Consider the following 27499-nt stretch of genomic DNA (forward strand, 5'->3'; position numbering starts at 1 on the left):
TAGATGTCACATACTGCCCACAGGCTTACATAGAATGGTATTGCTGGAAGTACCATGAACATCTTTTCTATGTGTAACCTTAATCAAACTGCAAAATGTATATTTGTTAAACATAATATTAAAATGTATTCCCATCTCCAGTCTGTGTGGAAATCTTACATTTAAACTCATAGAAGAATTGGACCAATGCCTATTGTACCCACACACATCTCCTTTACACAAATCCTATTATACATAGCATGACACTCCTAAACAAACTATAGACTATAAACTATAGACTGAACTCACAAAGAGGAAAAAGCCTTCTGTACCTGGACACTATTTACTACATCTTAAGCCTTATACACGTATCTGAGGACTGTCACCCAGCAATTGATCTGAACTTAATCCCTTGGTCGACAGTGCAGAGCAGAGGCTGTACAGATTCATCACTAGCCTCCAGGCTAGCCACACATTCAGTTGCTATGTCAGGGAATGCCAGGAGAGTGGCAATAAGGAGAGTTAATATATCAGGCAGGTTGCTTCTCGACATGCCATGCATGAACTGGGACCACAATACACAAGCTAGATTTTGTGGAACCCTTCAGGCAAACTACATAGTACACACAGCATAAGTTCACAAATACTTTAGGCCCTCCTTAATTTTCTTCTTACTTTTACTCTCCTCTTTCCCCTTGCAGGAACTAACTGGCACACCTTTGCACTTACTTCATCCATTTACTCTCCAATTCTTTGACCATTTAGCCACCCGATCTGGGAAAATTTCCTGTCCCCTTACCAATCCCACACCTAAAGAAAGGTCCTATTAACTCTAGTAAATTTGTCTTCTTTACCCCCCACCTCCCCCCCCCCCCCCCCAATGATCCTGAGTGCTGTACCTTGACTCAGTCTCAGCTCAGCCCTTTACACTTTTCAATGTCAATTCAGCAATGGGCAATTTAGCCCTGTTCGCCATATTTTCATACTGCTGTTGTTAGTTCTTTCACTATTATGGATTTCAAACTGATCATATTCTGTTTTATCTTACATTACTTTAGTTTATAATGTTGTTCTTATGTTATTTTCCAGATGGCAGCCTAATGATAGAGTTATTTGCAGTTAGCTTTAGGTATCACTAAAGTGGCCACTAATGGTCCAATTTCTAGCAAAAATTTGTTCGAGTGATTGAAAATTCTGATCGTATTGGTTGTAAATAATCATTAATGGGCACAATTGATTATGAACGATTATAAAAACTGTCGTCTGATTGAATTTTGGTCAAACCAAAATTTGGATTTTCTTGTTGGTTGTTATAGATAGGAAAAGCAATACAAGGGTCACTTAAAATACAATAGTATAGTTCCACCCCAAATGCAATGTCAAATACAGTTCACAAAGGCTATATGACGGGGTTTTAAATGAACCAAGAGTCTTTTATTCTTCAATTTTAAAATTTCTGCAAGATTGCGGACAAAGTACATAGACAGCCAATACAGGACTCCACATCATAAAAAAGGACTGCCTGACACGACAATATCCCAGCGCAATCTGTAGACTCAATAGAAATGCACTCCTAGACGAGATCCCGGACCCAGAAGCGCATCCAGGAAAAGGAAGTCCTTCCTTTTCCTGGATGCGCTTCTGGGTCCGGGATCTCGTCTAGGAGTGCATTTCTATTGAGTCTACAGATTGCGCTGGGATATTGTCGTTGAACCAACAGTTGATATGTGTGTACACTGTATGCCTCTGAGGAAACGGTCTTTGACCGTGAAACACGTGTCAGGCAGTCCTTTTTTATGATGTGGAGTCCTGTATTGGCTGTCTATGTACTTTGTCCGCAATCTTGCAGAAATGTGAAAATTGAAGAATAAAAGACTCTTGGTTCATTTAAAACCCCGTCATATAGCCTTTGTGAACTGTATTTGTTATAGATAGGAAGCAAAGATTAGTTCGTTGATGGTGTAGTGAATGATTTTTCTTCCAATCCGGATTAACTGATAAAGACTTTTCGCTAGAAACTACATCGTTTGTGGCCACCTTAAAGTTTCAGTAAACCTGAAGCCTGGTAAAAAAAAAGGCACTTAGCATAGCTAAGGGAAGCCTCTAAATGCTCCAGAGGCTTCCATGAGGCTTCCATGATCCTCCATGACTCCCCTCTGCTGACTGGGACTCTCTTCTTTGCAGGCTGCAGCTGTGCTCCCCTCCATGTTGGAGTGGGGCTGCACAGTGCAGGTACCAGCAGGCTCACATTGGCAGGGAGCTGCATGTGAAACAGGGAGAAGCCATACACAAGTGGCTCCATGCTATTCTGCAGGTGAGGCCCGTACTTTGTGCCTGTGCAGTGCAGCTGTGCTGTGGCCATGACCAATATTCAAAATTAGTGTTGAATATTTTAGAAAGGGCCCAAGCAGTGGGACGGAGGGGCGTAGGAAGATCAGGGAAGCCTCTGGACTATCCAGAGACTTCCCTCTACTGAGGTAAGTATCTAACTTACTCTTGGCACCACTCCTCTCAACATATTTTTAGTTTGGCACAAATGCTGAATAATTACACCGGTCCCGGCGGCAGGGAATGGTGCATAGGAAAAAGAAGGCTCAAGACATTCCAGCTTCAGGGGGGCGATAGGAGCCCCAGGTAAGTGGCAGTTTTTGTTTTTTAAAAGGTCAACAGAACCCCTTTAAATGGATTTATAACAGTTTTATTTATCAGTTATTTAGAAAACAATGGAGAAAATTATAGCATTACATTTGGGATTGCTAACAAATCACAATGGGCCAGATACAGTAAACTGTGTTTAAATTGTGTGCAGTTTTTGTTTTTTAAAAGGTTAACAGAACTCCTTTAAGGACCACAGCGAAGCTGCTGAATTGATCAGTATTCCGACTTAGCAGTCATCAGCTATTGCTTTGTATTCTGAAAGACTTCACATTTGAAAGCGAGGAAGCGCAGTACAATCTTTGCAAGGTCTGTGCACTGTCATCTGCAGTTTGCAGGGAACACAGCATTAGGTGTCTGAAAGCACTGCAAAAAATCTGTTTGACCTGGATGTAAGGGTCGTACAAAACTCACATTAACTGTAAACTGAGTAGCTTTTACAACAATTGTTGCATTTACTAATTAGTTTTATTACAAAAGAGATTTAACAATTTAATGACATCATTTATTTAGCATTGTGTTATAGTAAACACCCAGATTGTTTAACTCTTCTCTGCCCTAAAGGTAAATTGTATTTCCTTTGCTTTTCTCAGGCTCCAAGACAAAAGAAGGCGTTGTGCATGGAGTAACAACAGGTACAGAACCTACTTAATATTCATCTGTTATTTCATTTTGTGTCCTCTGATGAAGCAAGCTGCCAATACAGTTGATTTAAAGTGGGTCTAGACTTAAAATTAAACCACTAAATTACACTACTTTAGAATTTCTATACACAGAACTTTGAGATCAGATCGCTTTCTGATTTTAACCTAAAGAATGGTTTGGTGTACATCTAGGAAAACTGAGAAACTAACTTCAAACTACAACTGACCTTCACTTGTCCTGTATTAAAATACATTTTAAGTTAATTAATGTTAAGTTGATGGCTGAGCTAAAGTCAAGGGTTCATGTACTCTAGGCCTTAGAAACAGTCAAATCCTCTATTAGAGGAAAAGTTTTGTGGCAAGGCTTATAATACATTTGCCACAAATAACTTTTGCTTTATGTTTCTCAGTAGCTGAAAGGGAATTTAAATTGGCAGACATCAGTTTGTAAAGTGTAAACAATAATTTCCATAAGTGATCAATCATTTAGGAACAAGTTAAAGTCCAGAAATCCAGTAACTATTATATGGGAGTTTCTGGACCAAAAACAAGTGCATGCAGAGCATGATGTCGCACAGCAGGGTCAGAGTGGTCCACCTGGTATATCCTGTGTCAGACACAGCAACAGTAATTGTTTTTTATCATTATGATTAGTGTTGGTGTTCCAATCTGGCTTTTGAATTTTTTCAGCATTTTACAATTGAAAAAGAAATTGGTGAAAAGGTACCATCAAAATAATTATGAGGATTTTCTTGCTTGCTGGTGGTATAAAAGGCATTTTATGACAAGGTGTGCAGAGGCTAGTACTGCTCTGTAATGTGACTTGTTGCTCAGCTATCAGAAGAACAATTAGCTTATAAGGAACACAAAACACCCAGTTTCAGAAAGTGAATCTTAAAAGTTTAATGCTTTTAGAAGCAATCGCTGCTTATCTGAGATCACCCATTAAAGATTATAGTGATGCTTGCTACTTTTATATTTCCCGTAGAATGTAAGCCTTTGGCAGGGTCCTCTCTTCCCTAGTGTATTCAAAATGATCTGTTCCCATAAGCACCTCGTACTTATATTACTGGGCCTACCCAACCAGACCCAAATCACATGATCATGGAGTTTGTATCGTTTGCCTTGTATAGCGTTGTCCTTTATTGTATAATCTTGTTATGTCTTTCATCCTTCGTATCATTGTATGTATCTATTGCCCAGCATTGCATCATATGTTGGCGCTTATAAAAACAATACAATAGTAATAATAATAATAATAATAATAATAAAGGGTCAATTAACTGATTACCACTTTACAAATTGTCAAAAAATGTTCTCAACTTCTAAAGAGGAGAGGAGTATCCTGTATGCTACAATGGAGAACAGGGGTTTTGCTTGGTGGCATTGGCATAGCAGCTCAGCACAGAGCTGTAGAAAGTGTTGTGTTTTGGTGGTGGTGGGTGTCTGATCATCTCCTCCCTCTAGTCTCATCTAAGTACATTCACTGGAGCAGCTTCAGGTATTTAATACAGATACAATCCATCAGTTACAGCTGCTCTGACCTTAAAGGGAACCTGTACTGAGTAAAATTATTTAAAATAAACACATGAGGTAACTTCAAATGAACATTAAATAGTTACCTTGCCATCAGTCTCTCTCAGAAGCTCACCATTTGCTTCTGACAATGATCCCTTCCAGTTCTGACAACATTTTGTCAGAATTGAAATATATCAGTTGCTGTCAGTTATATGTCAGTTGCTGTCAGTTATAGCTGAGTGGACAACTGATGTGCCCGGTAATGTCTATGTTTCCCTATGTCTCAAGTGGGCGATGTTACAGTTTAACAGTGTGCTGACCAGAAAGTTGTTATGGGGTAATGGCCATTTGCAAAATGGAGGACGGACAATTCCATTGATCACAGAGGACAAACAGGATGCGGGAGAGGAGAAAGAGATTGAGGAGTAGACTACACAGGAGGTAAGTATGACTTGTGTATGTTTATTTTGACTTTTAATTTTCAGTTCAGGTTTTCTTTAACAGTGACTGTGGTAACCAGAAGGCAGCTAATGCATAGGACAACTGTAATGTGCACATGCAGTTACAGTTCAAATAATGGAACTGTAACTGCATACATACAGTACATGTATTTTTAAGGGGGCACTATGGCAAAAATTGTAAAGTTTTAAATATGTGCAAATATAGATAAATAAGAAGTACGCTTTTTCCAGAGTAAAATGAGCCATAAATTAATGTTCTCCTATGCTGCTGTCACTTACAGTAGGTTGTAGAAATCTGACAGAATGAAGCGACAGGTTTTGTACTAGTCCATCTCTTCATAGGGGATACTCAGCATGACTTTTATTCTCTATAAAGATATTCCCTAAAAGAATATAAACAATGATGCAGGCCAGCTTTCCTGCTCGCTACACAGTTTTTTGACAGTTGGACAGAGCAACTGCCATTTACCAAGTGCTTTTGAAAATAAATAAATCCCTGACCCTGAGAATACCCCTATGAAGAGACGGACTTGCTTAAAACCTGTCGCTGCTCTCAGATGTCTACTACCTACTGTAAGTGACAGCAACATAGGAGAAAAGTAATTTATGGCTCATTTTACTCTGGAAAAAAAATGTACTTCTTATTTGTTTATGTTTGCACATATTTTAAATTGTACACTTTTTTGCCATAGTGCCCCTTAAAGTTATTTAGATGGTAACGTGTAACATTAAACCATCACCAGATATAAAATGAGGATTTCATAAGTTCCTAGAGAGGAGACCTCCTTCTCATAACCCGCCTGAAGCTCCGCCTTCAGTCTCCAAGCAGCGATCGGCGCTTGGAGACTGTTAGACGGCGAAACTGCCCTCTAATTAGCATGTACAGCGCTGTGATCCCTCCAGTGGATCAGAGGTGATTGGCTGTCATAGGCTGAAGCCTATAACAGCCGATCACAGTGATTGGCTGGCGGGCCTAGGGGAAAAATAAATAAAAAATAGGGAAATTTATTAGTAAAAGAATAAAATAAATATTTGTATAAAAAAAAAAAACACTGGGAGGGGATTAGACCCCACCAACAGGAAGCTCTGTTGGTGGGGAGAAAAGGAGGGGGGGGTCACTTGCGTGCTGTGTGCGGCCCTGCAGCTTGGCCTTAAAGTAAGTGTCCAAGGAAAAAAAAAAGATTTACTTACCTGGGGCTTCCAGCACCATCCTGATGACGTCGGTCGGACCACGTGACCTGCGCGGTTGAGCGCAGAAGATTCCAACCCGGAACCCGACCTGGCGAGGTCGTGTTCTGCAGCGGAGAAGACCGGGAGCCTCCGGAGCTGTGGCGAGGGCACAGGATGGCTGCCACGGGCTGGAGGAAGCCCCAGGTAAGTGGATCTTTTTTTTAATTTCTTCTTGGATGTTTCCTTTAAAGCTGCAGTGGCCTATTTTACATAAAATGGCCTGGTCTTTAGGGGGGTTTAACACTGCGGTCCTCAAGAGGTTAAAGGCATTTCATTTAAACTGCAATATCATAAGGCATGCATATTTTATCTTCAAAATGAAAAAAGCATATGAATTAAACTGAGAGCAATATTCTGCAGGTTATCTCTGTATGAATAAAATCTGACAAACATGATTTAATCTTCTTTTGCATATATAAATACAAGCTATTCTAAAGAGTATCTTAAAGTGTCCCCGAGGCAGGTTTTTAAATGTTGAAAAGGGACACAGAGGCATGATCTCATCTGCAGGACATGTCTCTATGTGCCCTCCTTGCAGCTCTTAGACCCCCCTGTGCCCTGCTAGACCCCCCTCCTCCCCCAAATTTACCGACATTCAAAATGTTGACAAAATGAATGGGGAAGGAGCATCCTTTGCAGAAGAGGAGCGCCCCTTTCCTATCAGAGCCTTGTCACTGTCTCTTCACTGTGTGCTCCCTGCCTCTCTCCACCCCCTCCATGCCAATCGCAGCTCTCCTCCGCACATAGCTGCTTCTGCAGCATCGTGACCCCAGAGATCACAGAAGTGAAAGCTGCACATGGAAGCGGCGTGGAGCAGCGGTGATAAATGCTGCCTGATCCAGCTAGCCCCTGGATCAGGTGGCATGCTTTTTCTTAAGTTTAAAGGGAACCAGAGATGAACGTTTCACACAAAATAAACATATCAGTTGATAGCTTGTAAAGAATAAATGCTCTACCTGATAATTTAGCCGCTCTGGTGTGCCTTTTTTTGTGTTTTTTATCCATTATAGCTCCAGGAAAAATCAAATATGGCCGCCGGCTCATATTCCTTCTGCTTCCGGGTTATAAGTTGTTCTGGATGTGCTGTCTAGGCTATATGAGACTAGGCTGCTATCTAGGCTAAATGCAGCCTTTCATCTATGTGCTTTCATTTTGGTATGATATCTGCCTGTAGGAAGTGTCTCTCATAGGAATGAAACTGCAGTTTCAGTATCTACAGTATGCAGACAGAGTGCACACAGAGCACACAGGGATCATATTACAGCCACAGAGCTTCTCTCTCAGGAGCAGCCCCTCCCAGTCATCACAGCTCTCAGTATGCAAAGCAGAAGATCTAAGCCAGGAGGGGGGAAGGCTTGTGCTTGAAAAAACTCCACAGAAGAGTGACTCAGCTATAATGATTCCAGGTCAAACCTTGACTGAATAGTCGGTGGATTCTTATCACAGCTGCTAATAGACTAATTAAGCATATAACAATGAAACTAAAAGCAGGGTAGGTGTTTACTGTCATGTTCCCACTGATAAATGTAATAAAATACATGAGGGTGCTTCATCTCTGGTTCTCTTTAAAAACCACCTCTTTAAAGTGGACCTGATCTCTTGCACAGGACAGAAGGTTAGTTTAGAGAAATGCACATTGTATGTATTTAGAGAGTTTAGCCTCTCTAATTCCCCCTCATCTGTGATTAATCACAACTGTAATTTGATCCCTCAGCTGTGTCAGCTGACTGCCATGGCAGAGCAGCTAATTGATAAACACAGGATGTTAATGTGTCTGCTTCCATGAAAGCAGGAAGTAGACACACTGCAGATGTATTGCAGGATTTGTGTCCGCTTTAACACATAAATGTTTTCCTTTAAAGGTTATTATGTTGTTGCTTATCTTTAAGAGCAGAGAGGTAGTTCTGAGTTCAGGTCCGCTTTGTTTGTTTGATGGGTGTGTCAGAGGTGTCTGATGCAATACTTTGATTTCAGATGCAAACATTAAAAAAATACCCAAAAGGCTTCTTGTCCAGCAAGACTGGACTTTATGGGCAGTCTATACACCAATGAGAAACTGTGTAGCATGGTTGCAAACACTGCATCCTGAACTTTCTGACAATTTTAGAAAGCCTCTGTATTCTTAGACGCTTTCTGTATACTGATTCTGCTTAATGGTTGGCTAGTGTTGCTGAGTGTCACAGTTTATGCTTAACTTTACAGAGTAGTGATCAGTTAAAAATGATCTACTTATTTCATACATGTGATTTTCAACCCTTGCAAACTGCATTCAAAGTTCAAATCATTTTTTTTTTAATTTCCATCTTATTTTGATCAGTGGCGGAGAAAACCAAAGAACAAGTTTCTCATGTGGGTGGAGCGGTTGTCACAGGTGTGACCGCAGTGGCGCATAAAACAGTTGAGGGTGCTGGAAACATTGCTGCCGCCACAGGGCTGGTGAAGAAGGACCAGCTTGGTAAACAGGTATGTACCATGCTCTCAGACTTCAGCTATTTCATATGTTTACAGTGCAGCTGATATTATTGCCACTTGACTTCACATAAGTGAATATAGGTGTTTATTTTACTTGGTTTTTATCAAAAGACAAAGTGTGTAAAACAAAAGAGTGAATACATGTTACTTTTACAAAGCTTCCTTTATGAAATATAAAACCTCTAGACAATTGTTCCTACGGATCAGACTGACAGGTCCATTTATCAAAGAAACAAAAGCTAATGCCAATATGAGATGAGGCAGCGTTCCCATTAATATCCATATATTTCTGACAGCCTGAACAGGTGTAACTTCCCCTCATTTATGACTATAATGTTTTGCGGAACTGAAAATATGTCACTGATACATAAGAACAGAGTGACAAATGGGTACCAATTCACCTGTTGTATTTATTCATACGTTTACACCAGGCTTTCTCAACCAGGGTTTCCTGGAACGAGGAATGAGGACTCTGCAGGGGTTCCTTGGCATTTTACCCCATCGTGGGGGAAGTATAATAGAGCACACTATAATAGGTGGTACTGTAACAAGAAGCACTAAATTGGGGGGTAAGGAGACAGTATAATGAGTGGCAGTGTAATAGGAGGTAGTGAAATTAGCAGCCTAACCTACTTAAAGACCATGCCTCCTGAAAAATAAATGTAGGGGCTCCTCGAGACCAAAAATTGTTTGCAGGGGTTCCTTGAGATCCAAAAGTTATTTACAGGGTTCCTCCAAGGTAAAAAGGTTGAGAAAGGCTGGTTTACACTGTTGGCACTGATAAGGTGCCCATAAACGGTACAATATTTTCATTGGATGCAATCTTTATGATCGAATTGAAAATTCAGTTGATACGAAAGTTGGATTTTACGATAGTTTCTGAAGAGAGTTAATGTCCTAATCGACCTGTTATGGAAACAATTGAGAATTACCTTCTGATTACTTTGGATCGCAAACAGTGCATTGAAAGATTGCATCTGATGAAAAAATTGTATCGTTCATGGGCACCTTTACAGAAAGGTAATACCACAAGATCAGTGCAAAGGCTGGTATCTTCTAACAGAGGCAGAGTTTGTGCTCTTGGATGGGTTTTTATTTAGCATTTATATTTTTCCAGAACTTTGAGGCCATCCTCCAAGGAATTCATTTTGTTCTTTCAGAAAGCTACCTTAAAGGACAGATCCAAGCTGTAAATAGAAAAAAAATGTACTTACCTGAGGCTTCCTCTAGCTCCTGGCAGCCGTCCTGTGCCCTCGCCACAGCTTTGCTCCCTGCCGGTGGCCCGGGGTCGCCTCCAGTGCAGGTGCCGACGGGCATCTACTGCGCCTGTGCGAGAGCCGCTTGCGCTCGCACTCACGTGGTCTGGAGTGTTCTACTGCTGTGCATGCACAGTACACTCCAGATGACGTCTGCGCGGCCGCGAGTGGCTCAACTCACAATACTTTACCTTGTTTCCTCCTCATCTCCTAGATGCTCTTTGTCAATGGCTATAGTGTGAGATAAAGCTCATTACACAGGGCGACTTTTTCTTAAATTCAGCAGCTCCATTCAGCAGAAAAAAGTCGCCCTGTGTAATACAATGTAACTATGGAAAGATGGATATCATTTTAAAGCTCTCTTTCTCCTCTTTCTGACGACCCCTAAATCGTCGCCCTACGCCTTTTAGTTTTCCGTCCGCTGCAATTTCAAACGCAAAGATAGGCGTAGGGCAGCGGTTTATATATCATTGAAAAGAGGAGAAAGGGCTGGTGCACACCAAAACCCGCTAGCAGATCCGCAAAACGCTAGCAGATTTTTAAACGCTTTTTTTTATTTTTATGAGGCGTTTTGCTAGCGTTTTGCGGATTGCTGCTGCGGTTTTCAGTATAGTAGATTTCATATATTGTTACAGTAAAGCTGTTACTGAACAGCTTCTGTAACAAAAACACCTGCAAAACCGCTCTGAACAGGCGTTTTTCAGAGCGGTTTGCGTTTTTCCTATACTTAACATTGAGGCAGAAACGCATCCGAAATCCAAAAAATGCCTCACCCAGGCATTTTTCGTTTCTGCAAAACGCCTGCCGCTCTAGTGTGCACCACCCCATTGAGATACATTGACCAAGCAGATCCGCAGCCGCAAGCGGATCTGAAAACGCCCAAAAAGCCGCTCGGTGTGCACCAGCCCAAAGAGAGCTTTAAAATGATATGCATCTTTCCATATTTTCTGCACTGCTCGGAGTCCCTTTAAGATTGTTTTATTCACCAATATCAGTAGTCTGGGCACTGACAGAAACTGCTACCAATACAACTGCTACCACTTTTAGTTCTGTTTTGAAGATAATGAAGATAATGTTTAAATCCCTATTCATTTCTGCAATGTCAGAGATAGAAAATGTCTTGGCTGCTATATGGTCATTTTCCAATTCTGAGCCAGCATTACTTTATATATATATATATACTGTATATATATATATACATATATATATATAGATATACTGTATATATATATATATATATATATATATATATATATATATATATCCAATGGGCTTTTTGTACATTCAGAAGCATTTCTAGAGGCGGTAGCATATATACCGGTCTTTAGGAGACTGTATCACCCACTACCGGAGAATAGAGATGGGCCAAACCTCCGATTTTCGGTCCGCAAACCTCCTGCGAAAGTTCGGTTCGCGCAAACTTTCGCAAACCGCAATAGACTTCAATAAGAAGGCGAACGTTGAAAACTAGAAAAATGTTATGCTGGCCACAAAAGTGATGGAAAAGATGTTTCAAGGGGTCTAACACCTGGAGGGGGGCATGGCGGAGTGGGATTCGCGCCAAAAGTCCCGGGGAAAAATCCAGATTGGACGCAAAGCAGCGTTTTAAGGGCAGAAATCACATTGAATGCTAAATTGCAGGCCTAAAGTGCTTTAAAACATCTTGCATGTGTATACATAAATCAGGGAGTGTAATTAGAGTACTGCTTCACACTGACACACCAAACTCACTGTGTAACCAGGGGAGGACTGGGACCTTTTGGCCTGGGGGGAAAATACAAACTAGAGGCCCGTTTTCACGGCAGCCCCAGCCCAAATGACATCACACGCATGCCCCATGTGCTATATGCCGGTAGTCACGTGGGAAATACAGCAAGGACACTCGAGGGAGAGCATGACAGGTAAAGTATAAATGCACTGGCACCGGGGGGCACATAATACATTTTGAGTTACAACGGCTTCTATCTCTTACACAAGTCCTGCAAGCAGCCCTTCTGGAGTCTAGGGACTGTCTGCAAGCAGCCCTTCTGGAGTCTAGAGACTGTCGAAAACTTTTCAACCTAGACAATATCTTATGTAGCTGTGCACATGCAGTTAACAATGGTGAGAGACCAGACAGATTTTTTTCCCACTGACCCTGCAGGCAAGCCTCTGCTCTGTATCATGCTGTGTATATTTACTAGCTTGCCCGCCCTGCAATTGCTCTTTAATTGGGCGTTTATTTCCCTCATTCAGCCTAGTATTTCACATTGCCTTACACAAAAACCTGAATTCACCAGGCACAGTACCAGCCCTAAATCATTAAATGAGAGGCAGCCTGGGGGGAAATCTCCCCCCTTCCCCCCTGGCCAGTCCTCCCCTGTGTGTAACGCACCGCAAACAGCTGTTTGCGTAGTGACGGCCGTGCTGGACTGGTGCGCACCATGGCCTGAGTGCAGGCCGTGGCGGTTTTCAAGCCCATATGGTCGCCGGGCTGTGGTAGCTCAATAATAGAACAATAGTGACTGTCCAGCTGATCAAATTTGGTCTGTCCACAATGAAGCAATGACCTTATTATCTTTGGTGTGCCACCCCCCGAGCCCCTTCACTGCGGCAAGGTAATGATCATGAAGGGGAATGGACACATGTACATGCCTTTTGTTTTGTTGTTGCAGCTGCACTGCAACCAGAAAAATTAGGCAGGCATGTACACGCACCAGACAAATTATTACAGCGGCCGCTGCTAGCAGCAGCTTAAAAAATTCAGGATTCCGCCTGGAGTCCTGGACCCTGTTGTTGGTGGCGAAGAAGGCATTCAAGCGGCCTGCAGGCAGAGATGCTGTGTGAGGAACAACTTAGTCTTGGGGCAGGCAGTCACATGGCATGCAGGCAGAGATGCTGTGTGTGGGGACTGACTTAGTCTTTGGGCAGGCCTGAGCGTGTTTTGCAGACCAGGCATCTGTGGTCAGATGGACCCTTGACCCAACGCTGTGTGCCAGAGATGTCACCACTTGCCTTTCAACATCACGGTACAGTTTAGGTATCACCTTTTTTTGAGGCAAAATTGCGGCCTGGTATCTTCCAATGCGGTGTGTGGCTTTCCTTTTGTGTGCTGCTTTTCCTCAGGTGGTCATCTCATTGCAGTTTGTGCTTTGTAATCATGTGCCTTCGTAAGTTAGTTGTCCCTACACAGGTCTTGGTCTTTTCACGGCTCAATTTTCGGTGGCAGAGAGTACAGATGGCATTGCTCTCATCTGAGGCAGAGATACAAAAAAATTTCCACACCGCTGACGCTGAGCCCTGGGGTGATGGCACTTTGGTGGTGGTGGCCGACTGAGTGTTAAGTGGGGTGCCAGAATCAGAGCAGGAGAAGGAAGATATGTCATGCTTCAGTGCGGAAGCTGAGAAAAATGAGGTGTTCTGTGTTGAATAGTCAACTACGTCCTGACAATATTGGGGGTTGATGGCACGTGCCTTCTTCTGAGCACTGTACTTTAATTGAGGGCCGCACAACACCACAGCAGCGCGACCTCGAACAGACCTCCCAGGTGGCCTGCCTCTGCATTTTGTTTTGTCCATATTGGGGGGGATGAAGTGAAAGGTATGCACTGACTTGACTAATACAATGTGCAGTCACACAGGTGCAGTTAACAGGTATGCAAGGAGTGGTATATTACACTGCGTGCACTCACATAGGTAGGTGGGTGCACTGAACACAACAGGTAGGTATACGCAGTAATGGGTATTACAATGTGCACCTGTCACACACAGCCAGGTAGCGGACAGGCACAGTGACACTGCGAACGCTCAGGTAGGTAGGTGGGTGCACTGTGAACAACAGGTAGGTAGGTATATGCAGTATTGGGTATTACAATGTGCACCTGTCACACACAGACAGGTAGCGGACAGGCACAGTGACACTGCGTGCGCTCAACTCACGTAGGTAGTTGGGTGCACTGTGAACAACAGGTCGGTAGGTATATGCAGTGATGGGTATTACAATGTGCACCTGTCACACACAGACAGGTAGCGGACAGGCACAGTGACACTGTGTGCGCTCAACTCACGTAGGTAGGTGAGTGCAGTGTGAACAACAGGTAGGTAGGTATATGCAGTATTGGGTATTACAATGTGCACCTGTCACACACAGAAAGGTAGTGGACAGGCACAGTGACACTGCATGCGCTCATGTAGGTAGGTGGGTGCACTGTGAACAACAGGCCGGTAGGTATATGATGTGATGGGTATTGCAATGTGCACCTGTCACACACAAACAGGTAGCGGACAGGCACAGTGACACTACGTGCGCTCACATAGGTAGGTGGGTGCACTGTGAACAACAGGTAGGTAGGTATATGCAGTAATGGGTATTACAATGTGCACCTGTCACACACACAGGTAGTCACTGAATGTGCTGGGCCTGGCAGTGGCACACACAGTATGAATTATCTAGGATGTTTATGCAACACAAGTGTCAGTGGGACAAACAGAAAAAAAAATAGATCACAAGAACAAGATTAGCTCACAAAAGAGCTGTTGTGGGGTGCTATTTTAGCAATAAGAATCATCAAGGAGCAAGCTAAGAAGCCTACAAGAGCCTAACTAATCTTTACCTATGAGAGAGTCTGCAGCAGCTGTCCCTTCTCTATTTACTGCAGGCACACAAGTGAGTATAATGGACGGCGGTGCCTGCCTTTTATAAGGGGGAGAGTGGCTCCAGGAGGGAGTGTAGCCTGATTGGCTACAATGTGCCTGCTGACTGTGATGTAGAGGGTCAAAGTTGACCCTAACGGTGCATTATGGGGGTGAACCGAAATTCCGGAAAAGTATGCGGTTCTCCCCGATCGCGAACCACCGGAAGTTCACCGGGAACCGTTCGCCGGTGAACCGTTCGGGCCATCTCTACCGGAGAATCCATTGCGTCTCCTTACTGCCAATGCCACTCCTCATATATCTAAGCTAGGTCCCATTTTTTAGGAAAAGCGCCCCTCCGCTAACCCCATTTTCCATGCACAGTTGAACTGCATGCCTGTTGAGTTTAGCCTCCCAGCTGCCGGCCGTGAGCACCTTTTGGCTGCAATCTCATGCAGCTAAATCATAGAGTTTGTAACATCCTACGTGTCATTGTTCGACATGCGGTGCTGCTGCCTGGCAGCAAAAAAGGGAATTGTCACATCTGTGCTGTGCTGGAGCTGTGTTCACATGTGACTACATGAACACTTGTGCTAGCTAGCACCTGGCCAGCGCATGGGAGCAGCTAACAGGCAGTAAATTCACCACCTACACCTCCTATGGAAAAGGGGCCTTCATATATCCAAAAAAGCCAAAAGTTTGCTTTCTTAAAACAGAAAGAATTTGCGATAATTCAGGTTGGAGTGAGTTTGAGATTTCTCCCAAGGCATCACTGCTGAATATATGCAAATTAACCATTGTACCCTTAGAAGCTAAACACACCTCCAGAACCGCTGGAATGCAATGATGTGTCATCTTGTTAATTTGTACAGAGCCATAATAATCCAACATGCATACAGACTGTTTCGGATTGTTTAAACCTCATCAGTGCATGGCATGGATTAATTTGGCTCTATGCAGTAGGGCTTGTAACACCGAGAGGGACAGACTAACCAGCAAGCTCATGGTCATACTATGAGCTTGCTGGTTTGTCTGTCCCTCTTCATATATCCAGGTAGAGATTTCAGGGTATCTATATACAATGGGTTGCAAAACTATTTAGCCCCCTTGAAGTTTTCCACATCTTGTCACATTACTGCCACAAACATGCATCAATTTTATTGGAATTCCACGTGAAAGACCAATACAAAGTGGTGTACATGTGAGAAGTGTATCGAAAATCATACATCATTCCAAACATTTTTTACAAATAAATAACTGCAAAGTGGGGTGTGCGTAATTATTCGGCCCCCTGAGTCAATAATTTGTAGAACTACCTTTTGCTGCAATTACAGCGGCCAGTCTTTTAGGGTATGTCTCTACCAGCTTTGCACATCTAAAGACTGAAATCCTTGCCCTTTCTTTTTTGCAAAACAGCTCCAGCTCAATCAGATTAGATGGACAGCGTTTGTGAACAGCAGTTTTCAGATCTTGCCACATATTCTCAATTGGATTTAGATCTGGACTTTGACTGGGCCATTCTAACACATAGATATGTTTTGTTTTAAACCATTCCATTGTTGCCCTGGCTTCATGTTTAGGGTTATTGTCCTGCTGGAAGGTGAACCTCCGCCCCAATCTCAAGTGTTTTGCAGTCTCCAAGAGATTTTATTCCAAGTTTGCCCTGTATTTGGCTCCATCCATCTTCCCTTCAACTCTGACCAGCTTCCCTGTCCCTGCTGAAGAGATGCGCGGGGGGAGCATGATGCTGCCACCACCATATTTGACAGTGGGGATGGTGTGTTCAGAGTGATGTGCAGTGTTAGTTTTCCGCCACACATAGTGTTTTGCATTTTGGCCAAAAAGTTTCATTTTGGTCTCATCTGACCAGAGCACCTTCTTCCATATGGTTGCTGTGTCCCCCACATGGCTTGTGGCAAACTGCAAATGGGACTTCTTATGCTTTCTGTTAACAATGCCTTTCTTCTTGCCACTCTTCCATAAAGGCCAACTTTGTACAGTGCATGACTAATAGTTGTCCTATGGACAGAGTCTCCCACCTGAGCTGTAGATCTCTGCAGCTCGTCCAGAGTCACCATGGGCCTCTTGACTGCATTTCTGATCAGCACTCTCCTTGTTCGGCCTGTGAGTTTAGGTGGATGGCCTTGTCTTGGTAGGTTTACAGTTGTGCCATACTCCTTCCATTTCTGAATGATCGCTTGAACAGTGCTCTGTGGGATGTTCAAGGCTTTGGAAATCTTTTTGTAGCCTAAGCCTGCTTTAAATTTCTCAATAACTTGATCCCTGACCTGTCTGGTGTGTTCTTTGGACTTCACGGTGTTGTTGCTCCCAATATTCTCTTAGACAACCTCTGAGGCCCGTACAGAGCAGCTGTATTTGTACTGACATTAGATTACACACAGGTGCACTCTATTTAGTCATTAGCACTCACCAGGCAATGTCTATAGGCAACTGACTGCACTCAGATCAAAGGGGGCCGAATAATTATGCACACACCACTTTGCAGTTATTTATTTGTAAAAAATGTTTGGAATCATGTATAATTTTCGTTCCACTTCTCATGTGTACACCACTTTGTGTTGGTTTATCATGTGGAATGAATTCCAATTGAATTGATTCATGTTTGTGGCAGTAATATGACAAAATGTGGAAAACTTCAAGGGGGCCGAATACTTTTGCAACCCACTGAATATATATATATATATATATATATATATAGATAGATAGATAGATAGATATGTATATGTATATATATATATATATATATAGATAGATAGATATGTATATGTATATATATATATATATATATACATATATATATATATATATATGTATATATATATATATATATATATATATATATATATATATATATATATATATATGGCAAGGGTAGGGGTTTGCTTAGTCTTGTTTTCCTTTTTAAATCCAGTCCAGATTCAGAATTACTTATCGTTACCAGTCTTCTCCACCGTCCTCGATCCTTGAAAATCAATTTTGCTCTTTTATATTCGGATCCAGATTTCACACTGTAAAGACTGCTCTATAGCCCACTGTGAAAGACAGACAGAAAATGAATGCCTTTTTTTAGATTTACTTAGCACTTTCCATCTCACATATATTGCTGCCTTAGTTAGGTGTTACAATCAAGACACCACTTATCCTCTACTACCAAACAGTGGATTTTAGCAATGAAACATACAACATGAGGAGCAGGGGATGCTAGCAGCATGCTGTACAAGATTACTGCAGAGCAGCTGTTCTTGTAAATACCACACACACACACACACACACATATCCCCGTCTTTCAAAAATTTCAAGGGATAAAGGTATGAAAATAGTATTTCAGTAATACAACTCTAAACCCCTGCATTTTAATTTAGTGTGTAACCATTGATCCATAGCATGCATTTATATATTATTATCCGCATGACCTTTAAATAAAAAATGGAAGAGAACAAAGATTACAGTATCTTGAACGGTTGAGCACTTTTGCCAACGAACTTGATTTGTTGGTCCATTAGGGTCTGTTCTAAGATATTGTAACTCGATTGCTTCCGCTATCTGTTTTTTTCCAGTCCAACACCAGTCAAAGTCCATCTGATAGCCGGGTAAGCAGTTCAAAAGTGTTACTATTTGTTTTAAATGGAGACTTTGCAATTGTAAATCCCATGTTATACATTTGGTCATGTTACTAAAGGTAATTAAACTGAAAGAATTAAAGAAGCACGGTAGTGGCATCCAGTTTCAATGTAGTACATTTGTAACCCGTTTATCCTAGTGTTCAGCCCCTATGTGAATATCAAGAATTTATTTGTGACCCTAACAATGGTCCACTGGTATCTTCTCAACCAGTACCAACTCTCAACACAGATATACAGTATACTCTTTTCACATAAACATATCAGTACTATCTTCTCCTCTTCACAGCCAGTGCACGGGTAAGAAGCTGCGGAATAAAAAGTCAGGTTACGTATACACTTTTTACATATTGTTGAGCTACAACAGATCTATCTTCTCTTACAATCATCAACCACTACTCAATACAACACTTGTTATTACAGTACCGTAGGCTGTTGTACATGGGCTTGGGAAAGGACAGGTCTACTGAGCAATAGAGATGTCGCGAACCTCCGATTTTCGGTTCGCGAACCGGGTTCGCGAACTTCCGCGGAAGGTTCGGTTTGCGGAAAAGTTCGCGAACCGCAATAGACTTCAATGGGGAGGCGAACTTTGAAAAATAGAAAAAATTATGCTGGCCACAAAAGTGATGGAAAAGATGTTTCAAGGGGTCTAACACCTGAAGGGGGGCATGGCGGAGTGGGATACATGCCAAAAGTCCCGGGGAAAAATCTGGATGTGACGCAAAGCAGCGTTTTAAGGGCAGAAATCACATTGAATGCTAAATTGCAGGCCTAACGTGCTTTAAAACATCTTGCATGTGTATACATCAATAAGGGAGTGTAATTAAAGTACTGCTTCACACTGACACACCAAACTCACTGTGTAACGCACTGCAAACAGCTGTTTGTGTAGTGACGGCCATGCTGGACTACTGCGCAACATGGCGAGATAGCTCTTCCTCGCTCAGTGATGTCAGGTAATGTGTGACTTCCTTCTCAACTTTCCATGGCATTGTTAAAAAGCTTACGTTTTGTTTTTAAACTACATTTTCTACTTGCTGTGTACTTGTTCAGTACCGCTACAATGAGAATCCTGTGGAGGCGGGCAAGTCTGCCATTGTGACCCCGGGTAATGGCCGGGGAATGAGGGGTTTGAATCCGGTGTGGAGCCTGAGCAACGGCTACCACTACACATCCAAGGAGGGCAGCGGGCAGGCATGCACGCCCGCCCGCCCCGAGGTAGTGACCAAAAATAACAATACAAGAGGAGGACTTTCGAGGCCCTGCTGTGTATTTGAAATGAATGTACTTTAAATCCTTTAACGAGAACCAGTTATGGCGGGCAAAGATGACACCACTTTCCTTTCACGAGAATCATATGGAGGCAGGCAAGTCTGCCATTTGTGACCCCGGGTAATGGCCGGGGAATGAGGGATGGAATCCGGTGTGGAGCCTGAGAAACGGCTACCACTACACATCCAAGGAGGGCAGCAGGCAGGCATGCACGCCCGCCCCAAGGTAGTGACCAAAAATAACAATACAGGAGGCGGACTTTCGAGGCCCTGCTGTGTATTTGAAATGAATTAACTTTAAATCCTTTAACGGGAATCCGTTATGGAGGGCAAGTCTGCCATTGTCACCGAGGGGGAATGAAGGTTGGATTCCGGCCCGAAGTGGGAGCCTGCTGAGACCCATGCTGTAGCTGCCCTGACCGTGCTTTGCAGACCAGGCATCTGTGGTCAGATGGACCCTTGAGCCAGCGGAAGACAAACCAAGTCGAAAGCTTTTGCCAATAATGTTTTACGGAGGGCAAGTTTTTTTGCCCTTTTTTTAAATTTTTTGAAAATGATAGATGGTTGTATTTTTAAATTGTTTGAAAGTTTATATGGTTGTATTTTTAAATTGTTTGAAAGTTTAGATGGTTGTATTTTTAAATTGTTTGAAAGTTTAGATGGTTGTATTTTTAAATTGTTTAAAAGTGTATCCATTCTTCCTCCCCCCAGCCACGAACAATACCATGGAAACGTGGAGCAGCAGAAGCCCCCTGTGACGGTTGCCGCGGTTGTTCTCCACGGCTTGTCTTTTGAGGGGTGCTGCTTTTCCTCAGGTGTTCTTGCCATAGCTGTTTGTGCCTTCTCTCCAGGTGCCTTCGTAAAGCACTTGTCCCTACGTGACAGTTGGCCTTTCCACGGCTCAATTTTTGCTGGCAGAGGCAACAGATGGCTTTGCTCCGATCCGAGACACACACGTTAAAAAATTTCCAAACCGCTGAGCCCCCCTGGGCTGATGGCGCTACGGTGGCATCAGCAGCTGACGTTGAAGGGCATGTTGGCTGTCTGGCCATAGCTGGCGATACATGGCGCCGGACACTGCCCCCAGCTGTTTCTGAGGACGAGCTCCCTCTGCTTCTATCATGGAGTCGTCTCCTCCTAGTCCTCTCTGAATCCTCCTCTGAACTGTCCCCCTGGTCATCTCCTCTACCGGGAACATATGTGGTATCCGTATAATCGTCATCATAATCCTCCTGGCCAGCTGCGCTTTCCTCAGAAACCTCCTCAACTGCACCTACTTCAGGTGGTCCATCATCCACATCCACACACGTTACGTCCATACTATCGCCACCTAACTCAGACGTAGGAGGTGGTGTACCTGCGCCTTCTTCTTGTTGTTGCAGTAGTGGCTGTGAATCGGTGATTTCACCACCACCACCACCACCAAATAACTCCTGCGAAGCGTCAAATGCAGCGGATGTGGTGCTTGTTGTAGCGCTGGTGGCTGCGGGAGATGAGGTGTTCTGTGTTAAATACTCAATCACCTCCTCACGATTTTGGGAAGTGATGGCATGTGCCTTCTTCTGAGCACTGTATTTTGGGGCAGGTCCGCACGAAATCACAGCAACACCACCTCGCACAGACCTGCCGGTGCCTGGTGGCCTTCCTCTGGGTCTGCCTCTACCTCTTCCTCTACCTGGTTTATCCATTTTGTCCATCTTGGGGGGATGCTAGGTATATGCAGTGAGGTGGGTTTACTCAACACAACAGGTAGTTATGTGCACTGATGAGGTGGGTTAAGTAAATGCAACAGGTAGTAGGTATATGCAGTGAGCTGGGTTCACTCAACACTACAGGTAGTTATGTGCAGTGATGAGGTGGGTTAAGTAAACACAACAGGTAGTAGGTATATGCAGTGAGCTGGGTTCACTCAACACAACAGGTAGTAGGTGTATGCAGTGAGCTGGGTTTACTCAACACAACAGGTAGTTATGTGCAGTGATGAGGTGGGTTAAGTAAACACAACAGGTAGTAGGTATATGCAATGAGCTGAGTTCACTCAACACAACAGGTAGTAGGTATATGCAGTGAGCTGGGTTCACTCAACACTACAGGTAGTTATGTGCAGTGATGAGGTGGGTTAAGTAAACACAACAGGTAGTAGGTATATGCAGTGAGCTGGGTTCACTCAACACAACAGGTAGTAGGTATATGCAGTGAGCTGGGTTCACTCAACACTACAGGTAGTAGGTATATGTAGTGAGCTGGGTTCAGTCAACACAACAGGTAGTAGGTATATGCAGTGAGCTGGGTTCACTCAACACAACAGGTAGTAGGTATATGTAGTGAGCTGGGTTCACTCAACACTACAGGTAGTTATGTGCAGTGATGAGGTGGGTTAAGTAAACACAACAGGTAGTAGTAGGATGCAGCGAGCTGGGTTCACTCAACACAAAGCTAGGTATATGCAGTGATGAGGTGGGTTAAGTAAACACAACAGGTAGTAGGTATATGCAGTTAGTTGGGTTCACTCAACACAACAGGTAGTAGGTATATGCAGTGAGCTGGGTTCACTCAACACTACAGGTAGTTATGTGCAGTGATGAGGTGGGTTAAGTAAACACAACAGGTAGTAGGTATATGCAGTGAGCTGGGTTCACTCAACACAAAGCTAGGTATATGCAGTGATGAGGTGGGTTAAGTAAACACAACAGGTACACGGGTATATGCAGTACTGGGTAGTACAATGTGCAGCTCCCTGTCACACACACAGGCAGTCAGTCACTGAATGTACTGGGCTGCTGGCAGTGGCACACACACACTATCAATTAGCGGGGTGTGCATGCAACAAAAGTGTCAGTTTGACACACAGTAAAAAAAAAAAAAAGTACAGGATGAGCTCTGACAAGAGCTAGGGTGCTATAAAAGCAATAACAATCAGCCAGGAGCAAACTAAGCAGCCAAGAACCTAACTAATCTGTCCCTAGAAGAACAAGTCTGCAGCAGCTGTCCCTTTCCTCTCACTAGCAGGCACACGAGTGAGTGTAATGGCCGCCGGACCCTGCCTTATATAAGGGGGGGTGGGGCTCCAGGGCTTACTGTAGCCTGAATGGCTACAATGTGCCTGCTGACTGTGATGCAGAGGGTCAAAGTTGACCCTCATAGTGCATTATGGTGCGAATTGAACTTCCGGAAAAGTTCGCCTGGTGCAGGCGAACGCGAACCCCCAATGTTTGCCTGGAACCGTTCGCCGGCGAACCGTTCACTACATCTCTACTGAGCAACTTCAGTTCTAAACAGTCTCAGTCCCTTGATACCAAGTCCAAGCTATATTGCTCAGCAAAACCTTCAGGTGGGGTTAGAGTTTCTCTTTAATATGGTACTGACACGGCTCTCACTTTTCTTTAGTTGGTTTAAGGCACCGGAATAATTTCCACTCTTTTGGCTCAGATGATTTCTCAAGATCTCTTTCTATGTACTGTGGCCCCAAAATAATGAAATAACCAAATAAAATAAAAAATAATGAAACAAACGGATAAGGAATGAAATAAACAAAAAATAAAGAAAGAAAAAAAACAAAGAAAACAAATGCACCCAGCAACAGCACCAATATCTCCCTCTGCAGTAAGATCACTTTCTCTGTGCTGTTAGATCAAGCTCCAAACTTGTGCTATATAGCAACTCTTAAATCACCAACTTTGTTTTGACTTCTTTTCTCTATCGGATGCTGTTTTCCTTTGCATTGTAGTTCCTTTAGTGTCACAGGATGCAACGTGACCCCAACACAGATCTTCTCCTTTTCTGCTGACAGGTTAAAGGGGAACTGAAGTAAGAGGTATACGGAGGCTGTCATATTTATTTTCTATTAATCAATACCAGTTTCCTGGCAGCCCTGCTGGTCTATTTCTCTGCAGTAGTATCTGAATAACACCAGAAACAAGCATGCAGCTAGTCTTGTCAGATCTGACGTTAAAGTCTGAAACACCTGATCTGCTGCATGCTTGTTCAGGGGCTATGGCTAATAGTATTAGAGGAAGAGTATCAGCAGGGCTGCCAGGCAACTGGTGTTGCTTAAAAGGAAATAAACATGGCAGCCTCCATATACCTCTCTCTTCAGTTCCCCTTCTGTAACAAACAGGGTCTCTTTATCTCAAAAGCTCTTTCTCACTCTCTCCTGCACAAATCTTGCACTCAGGTAGAACAGATAACATTTTAGAAAAAACAGAGGTGCCTGGCTCTTCTACTGAGACAGAGGTGCCTGGCTCTTCTACTGACCACATATGCTATTGCTCCGTTGTTATTGCCTGATGAAGCGGGATCAAACCTGCGAAACGTGTTGCATATTTGGAGTTCATAAATAAAATATATTGACTGTGTTTACTACAGTCGTTGTGTGTCTACTTGAAGGAGGTAAGTCCACCACTACCTCCTCTATTTACCAAGAATTTGGTTTTTAAGCTCATTTAGCTTCCTTTTATCCTTTTGGCGCCTCTGTTCTCCTGCATAAGATAACACTTTAGGATTCACTTCAATATTATGCTGTTATATATTATAATAGCTGCTACAGGCTGACAGGCAAATTGTCTCTGAGTCACCTCTTGCGGCTGAGCTATGTATCAAATGGGGCTTGACAGAGGCCTTTCACTCTCTAGGCGACAAAGCTCTGGTGTAACTTATACGCAGTCTCTATTTCTTCAGGCAATACAATATTCCATTGCAGAAATGAACCGCTTTTCATCACAAAGTTACTGTTTCTTTAAGGGTATATATACAGTGGGTTGCAAAAGTATTCGGCCCCCTTGAAGTTTTCCACATTTTGTCATATTACTACCACAAACATGAATCAATTTTATTAGAATTCCACATGAAAGACCAACACAAAGTGGTGTACACATGAGAAGTGGAACGAAAATTATACATGATTCCAAACATTTTTTACAAATAAATAACTGCAAAGTGGTGTGTGCATAATTATTCGGCCCCCTTTGATCTGAGTGCAGTCAGTTGCCTATAGACATTGCCTGATGAGTGCTAATGACTAAATAGAGTGCACCTGTGTGTAATCTAATGTCAGTACAAATACAGCTGCTCTGTGAGGGCCCCAGAGGTTGTCTAAGAGAATATTGGGAGCAACAACACCGTGAAGTCCAAAGAACACACCAGACAGGTCAGGGATCAAGTTATTGAGAAATTTAAAGCAGGCTTAGGCTACAAAAAGATTTCCAAAGCCTTGAACATCCCACAGAGCACTGTTCAAGCGATCATTCAGAAATGGAAGGAGTATGGCACAACTGTAAATCTACCAAGACTAGGCCATCCACCTAAACTCACAGGCCGAACAAGGAGAGCGCTGATCAGAAATGCAGTCAAGAGGCCCATGGTGACGAGCTGCAGAGATCTACAGCTCAGTTGGGAGACTCTGTCCATAGGACAACTATTAGTCATGCACTGTACAAAGTTGGCCTTTATGGAAGAGTGGCAAGAAGAAAGGCATTGTTAACAGAAAGCATACGAAGTCCTGTTTGCAGTTTGCCACAAGCCACGTGGGGGACACAGCAACCATGTGGAAGAAGGTGCTCTGGTCAGATGAGACCAAAATAGAACTGTTTGGCCAAAATGCAAAACACTATGTGTGGCGGAAAACTAACACTGCACATCACTCTGAACACACCATCCCCACTGTCAAATATGGTGGTGGCAGCATCATGCTCGGGGGGTGCATCTCTTCAGCAGGGACAGGGAAGCTGGTCAGAGTTGATGGGAAGATGGATGGAGCCAAATACAGGGCAAACTTGGAAGAAAACCTCTTGGAGACTGCAAAAGACTTGAGACTGGGGCGGAGGTTCACCTTCCAGCAGGACAATGACCCTAAACATAAAGCCAGGGCAAAAATGGAATGGTTTAAAACAAAACATATCTATGTGTTAAAATGGCCCAGTCAAAGTCCAGATCTAAATCCAATCGAGAATCTGTGGCAAGATCTGAAAACTGCTGTTCACAAACGCTGTCCATCTAATCTGACTGAGCTGGAGCTGTTTTGCAAAGAAGAATGGGCAAGGATTTCAGTCTCTAGATGTGCAAAGCTGGTAGAGACATACCCTAAAAGACTGGCAGCTGTAATTGCAGCAAAAGGTGGTTCTACAAAGTATTGACTCAGGGGGCTGAATAATTACGCACACCCCGCTTTGCAGTTATGTATTTGTAAAAAATGTTTGGAATGACGTATGATTTTCGATCCACTTCTCAAATGTACACCACTTTGTACTGGTCTTTCACGTGGAATTCCAATAAACCTGATGCATGTTTGTGGCAGTAATGTGACAAAATGTGGAAAACTTCAAGGTGGCCGAATACTTTTGCAACCCACTGTATAGCAGGCAGATCCTAATCTCACCACATTCATCAGAGCATCAATTCAGTCTACTGTGGTTAACTGTCACTTTTTCTTCAGACAACCAACACTGAATTATGACTCTTTTTCTCCTAATCGCTGGTTCTTACTCTGATCACAGTCTGTGGCAAAGTCGCAATGCTTATACTTATACTCATCTGTCTCAACAGTGTCTCTCTCTCTCTGCTTAGATCTGGCCTGATGTCCTTTTTAGGATCCCAGTTGCCGCCTAGTCTCTGTCCCTTCTTTAGGCTCTCTCTCCGGTCTGTGTGTCTCGTTAGCTGCCGCCGGGCCCCCGCTCTGCATCATGGGGTGGCTGCTACGGCTGCTCCGGTCTGAGCCTCTGTCCCCCTCGCTCACCGCCCCCTGACTGACTGAAATGCTGTGAGGAGAACTGGTTTTATCCAGTTCCCTCAGCCTGTGTCTCGCGCCACACCGCCCTCTGCACCTGCACTGTCCTCTCGCGCTGCTCTAGAAGGTTCCACTGCTTTGTATACACGGTTGCCCAGCAACCCAAGCCATGCGCCCAAGTACTCGCTTAGGCCTATCTATGTGCCATTTTAGTGCCACCAGGCACTACGTTTTCAAGGTGAATTTCAGCCTTACATGCAAATTTCACATTACACATGTCAAATATACTTCCCACCACACTCCCCTCTCTTAACCCTCGGGGCGATACAATTATATCGCCCAGGAGGTGGCGCAGCGCTATTTTTTAATTTTTTTTATTTTTTAAATCATGTAGCGAGCCCAGGGCTCGCTACATGATAGCCGCAGCACAGCGGCATCCCCCCACCCACTCCGATCGCCTTCGCCGATCAGAGTAAGCAGGAAATCCCGTTCAGAACGGGATTTCCTGCTGGGCTTCCCCGGTCGCCATGGCGACGGGGCGGAATGACGTCACCGACGTCATGGACGTCGTGACGTCAAAGGGAGTTCCGATCCACCCCTCAGCGTTGCCTGGCACTGATTGGCCAGGCTGCGCAAGGGGTCGGGGAGGGGGGGGCTGCGCGGCACGGCGGGTAGCGGCGAATCGGCGGCGAGCGGCGGCGATCGGAAGTTACACACAGCTAGCAAAGTGCTAGGTGCGTGTAACAAAAAAAAATTATGCAAATCGGCCTACCAGGGCCTGAGAACTCCTCCTGCGCGACATACCCCGAGCTCAGCTCGGGATTATCGCTCAGGAGGTTAAAGGGCTACACATTTTTCAGGATATCCACTTTTACAGTAATTTTCTTAGTATCAGCAAGCATCAGAGACAATTCCTATACCTATATATTGCTGTATAATAATATGTAACCATGCCCTCCCAGTGATGCATAGCCTTGGCTGTTTAGCTATGCAGAACTCCCCCCCCCCCAAAGCTTTCTGGGAGAGCAGATTGTATT

General features: G+C 43.6%; 1 protein-coding gene across 2 annotated transcripts in view; it reads left to right on the plus strand.

Moving 5' to 3' along the window:
- Positions 1–27499, plus strand: part of SNCA (synuclein alpha) — a 150801-nt gene that overhangs the window by 23082 nt on the left and 100220 nt on the right. For both annotated transcript variants that reach the window (XM_068271060.1, XM_068271068.1), the window contains exons 3-4: positions 3228–3269; positions 8805–8950. In XM_068271060.1, the coding sequence (XP_068127161.1) occupies positions 3228–3269; positions 8805–8950 (188 nt within the window). The remainder of the gene's footprint in view (positions 1–3227; positions 3270–8804; positions 8951–27499) is intronic.

This window comes from Hyperolius riggenbachi, chromosome 1 (genome assembly GCF_040937935.1).
Source record: "Hyperolius riggenbachi isolate aHypRig1 chromosome 1, aHypRig1.pri, whole genome shotgun sequence".
Lineage (NCBI taxonomy): Eukaryota > Metazoa > Chordata > Amphibia > Anura > Hyperoliidae > Hyperolius > Hyperolius riggenbachi.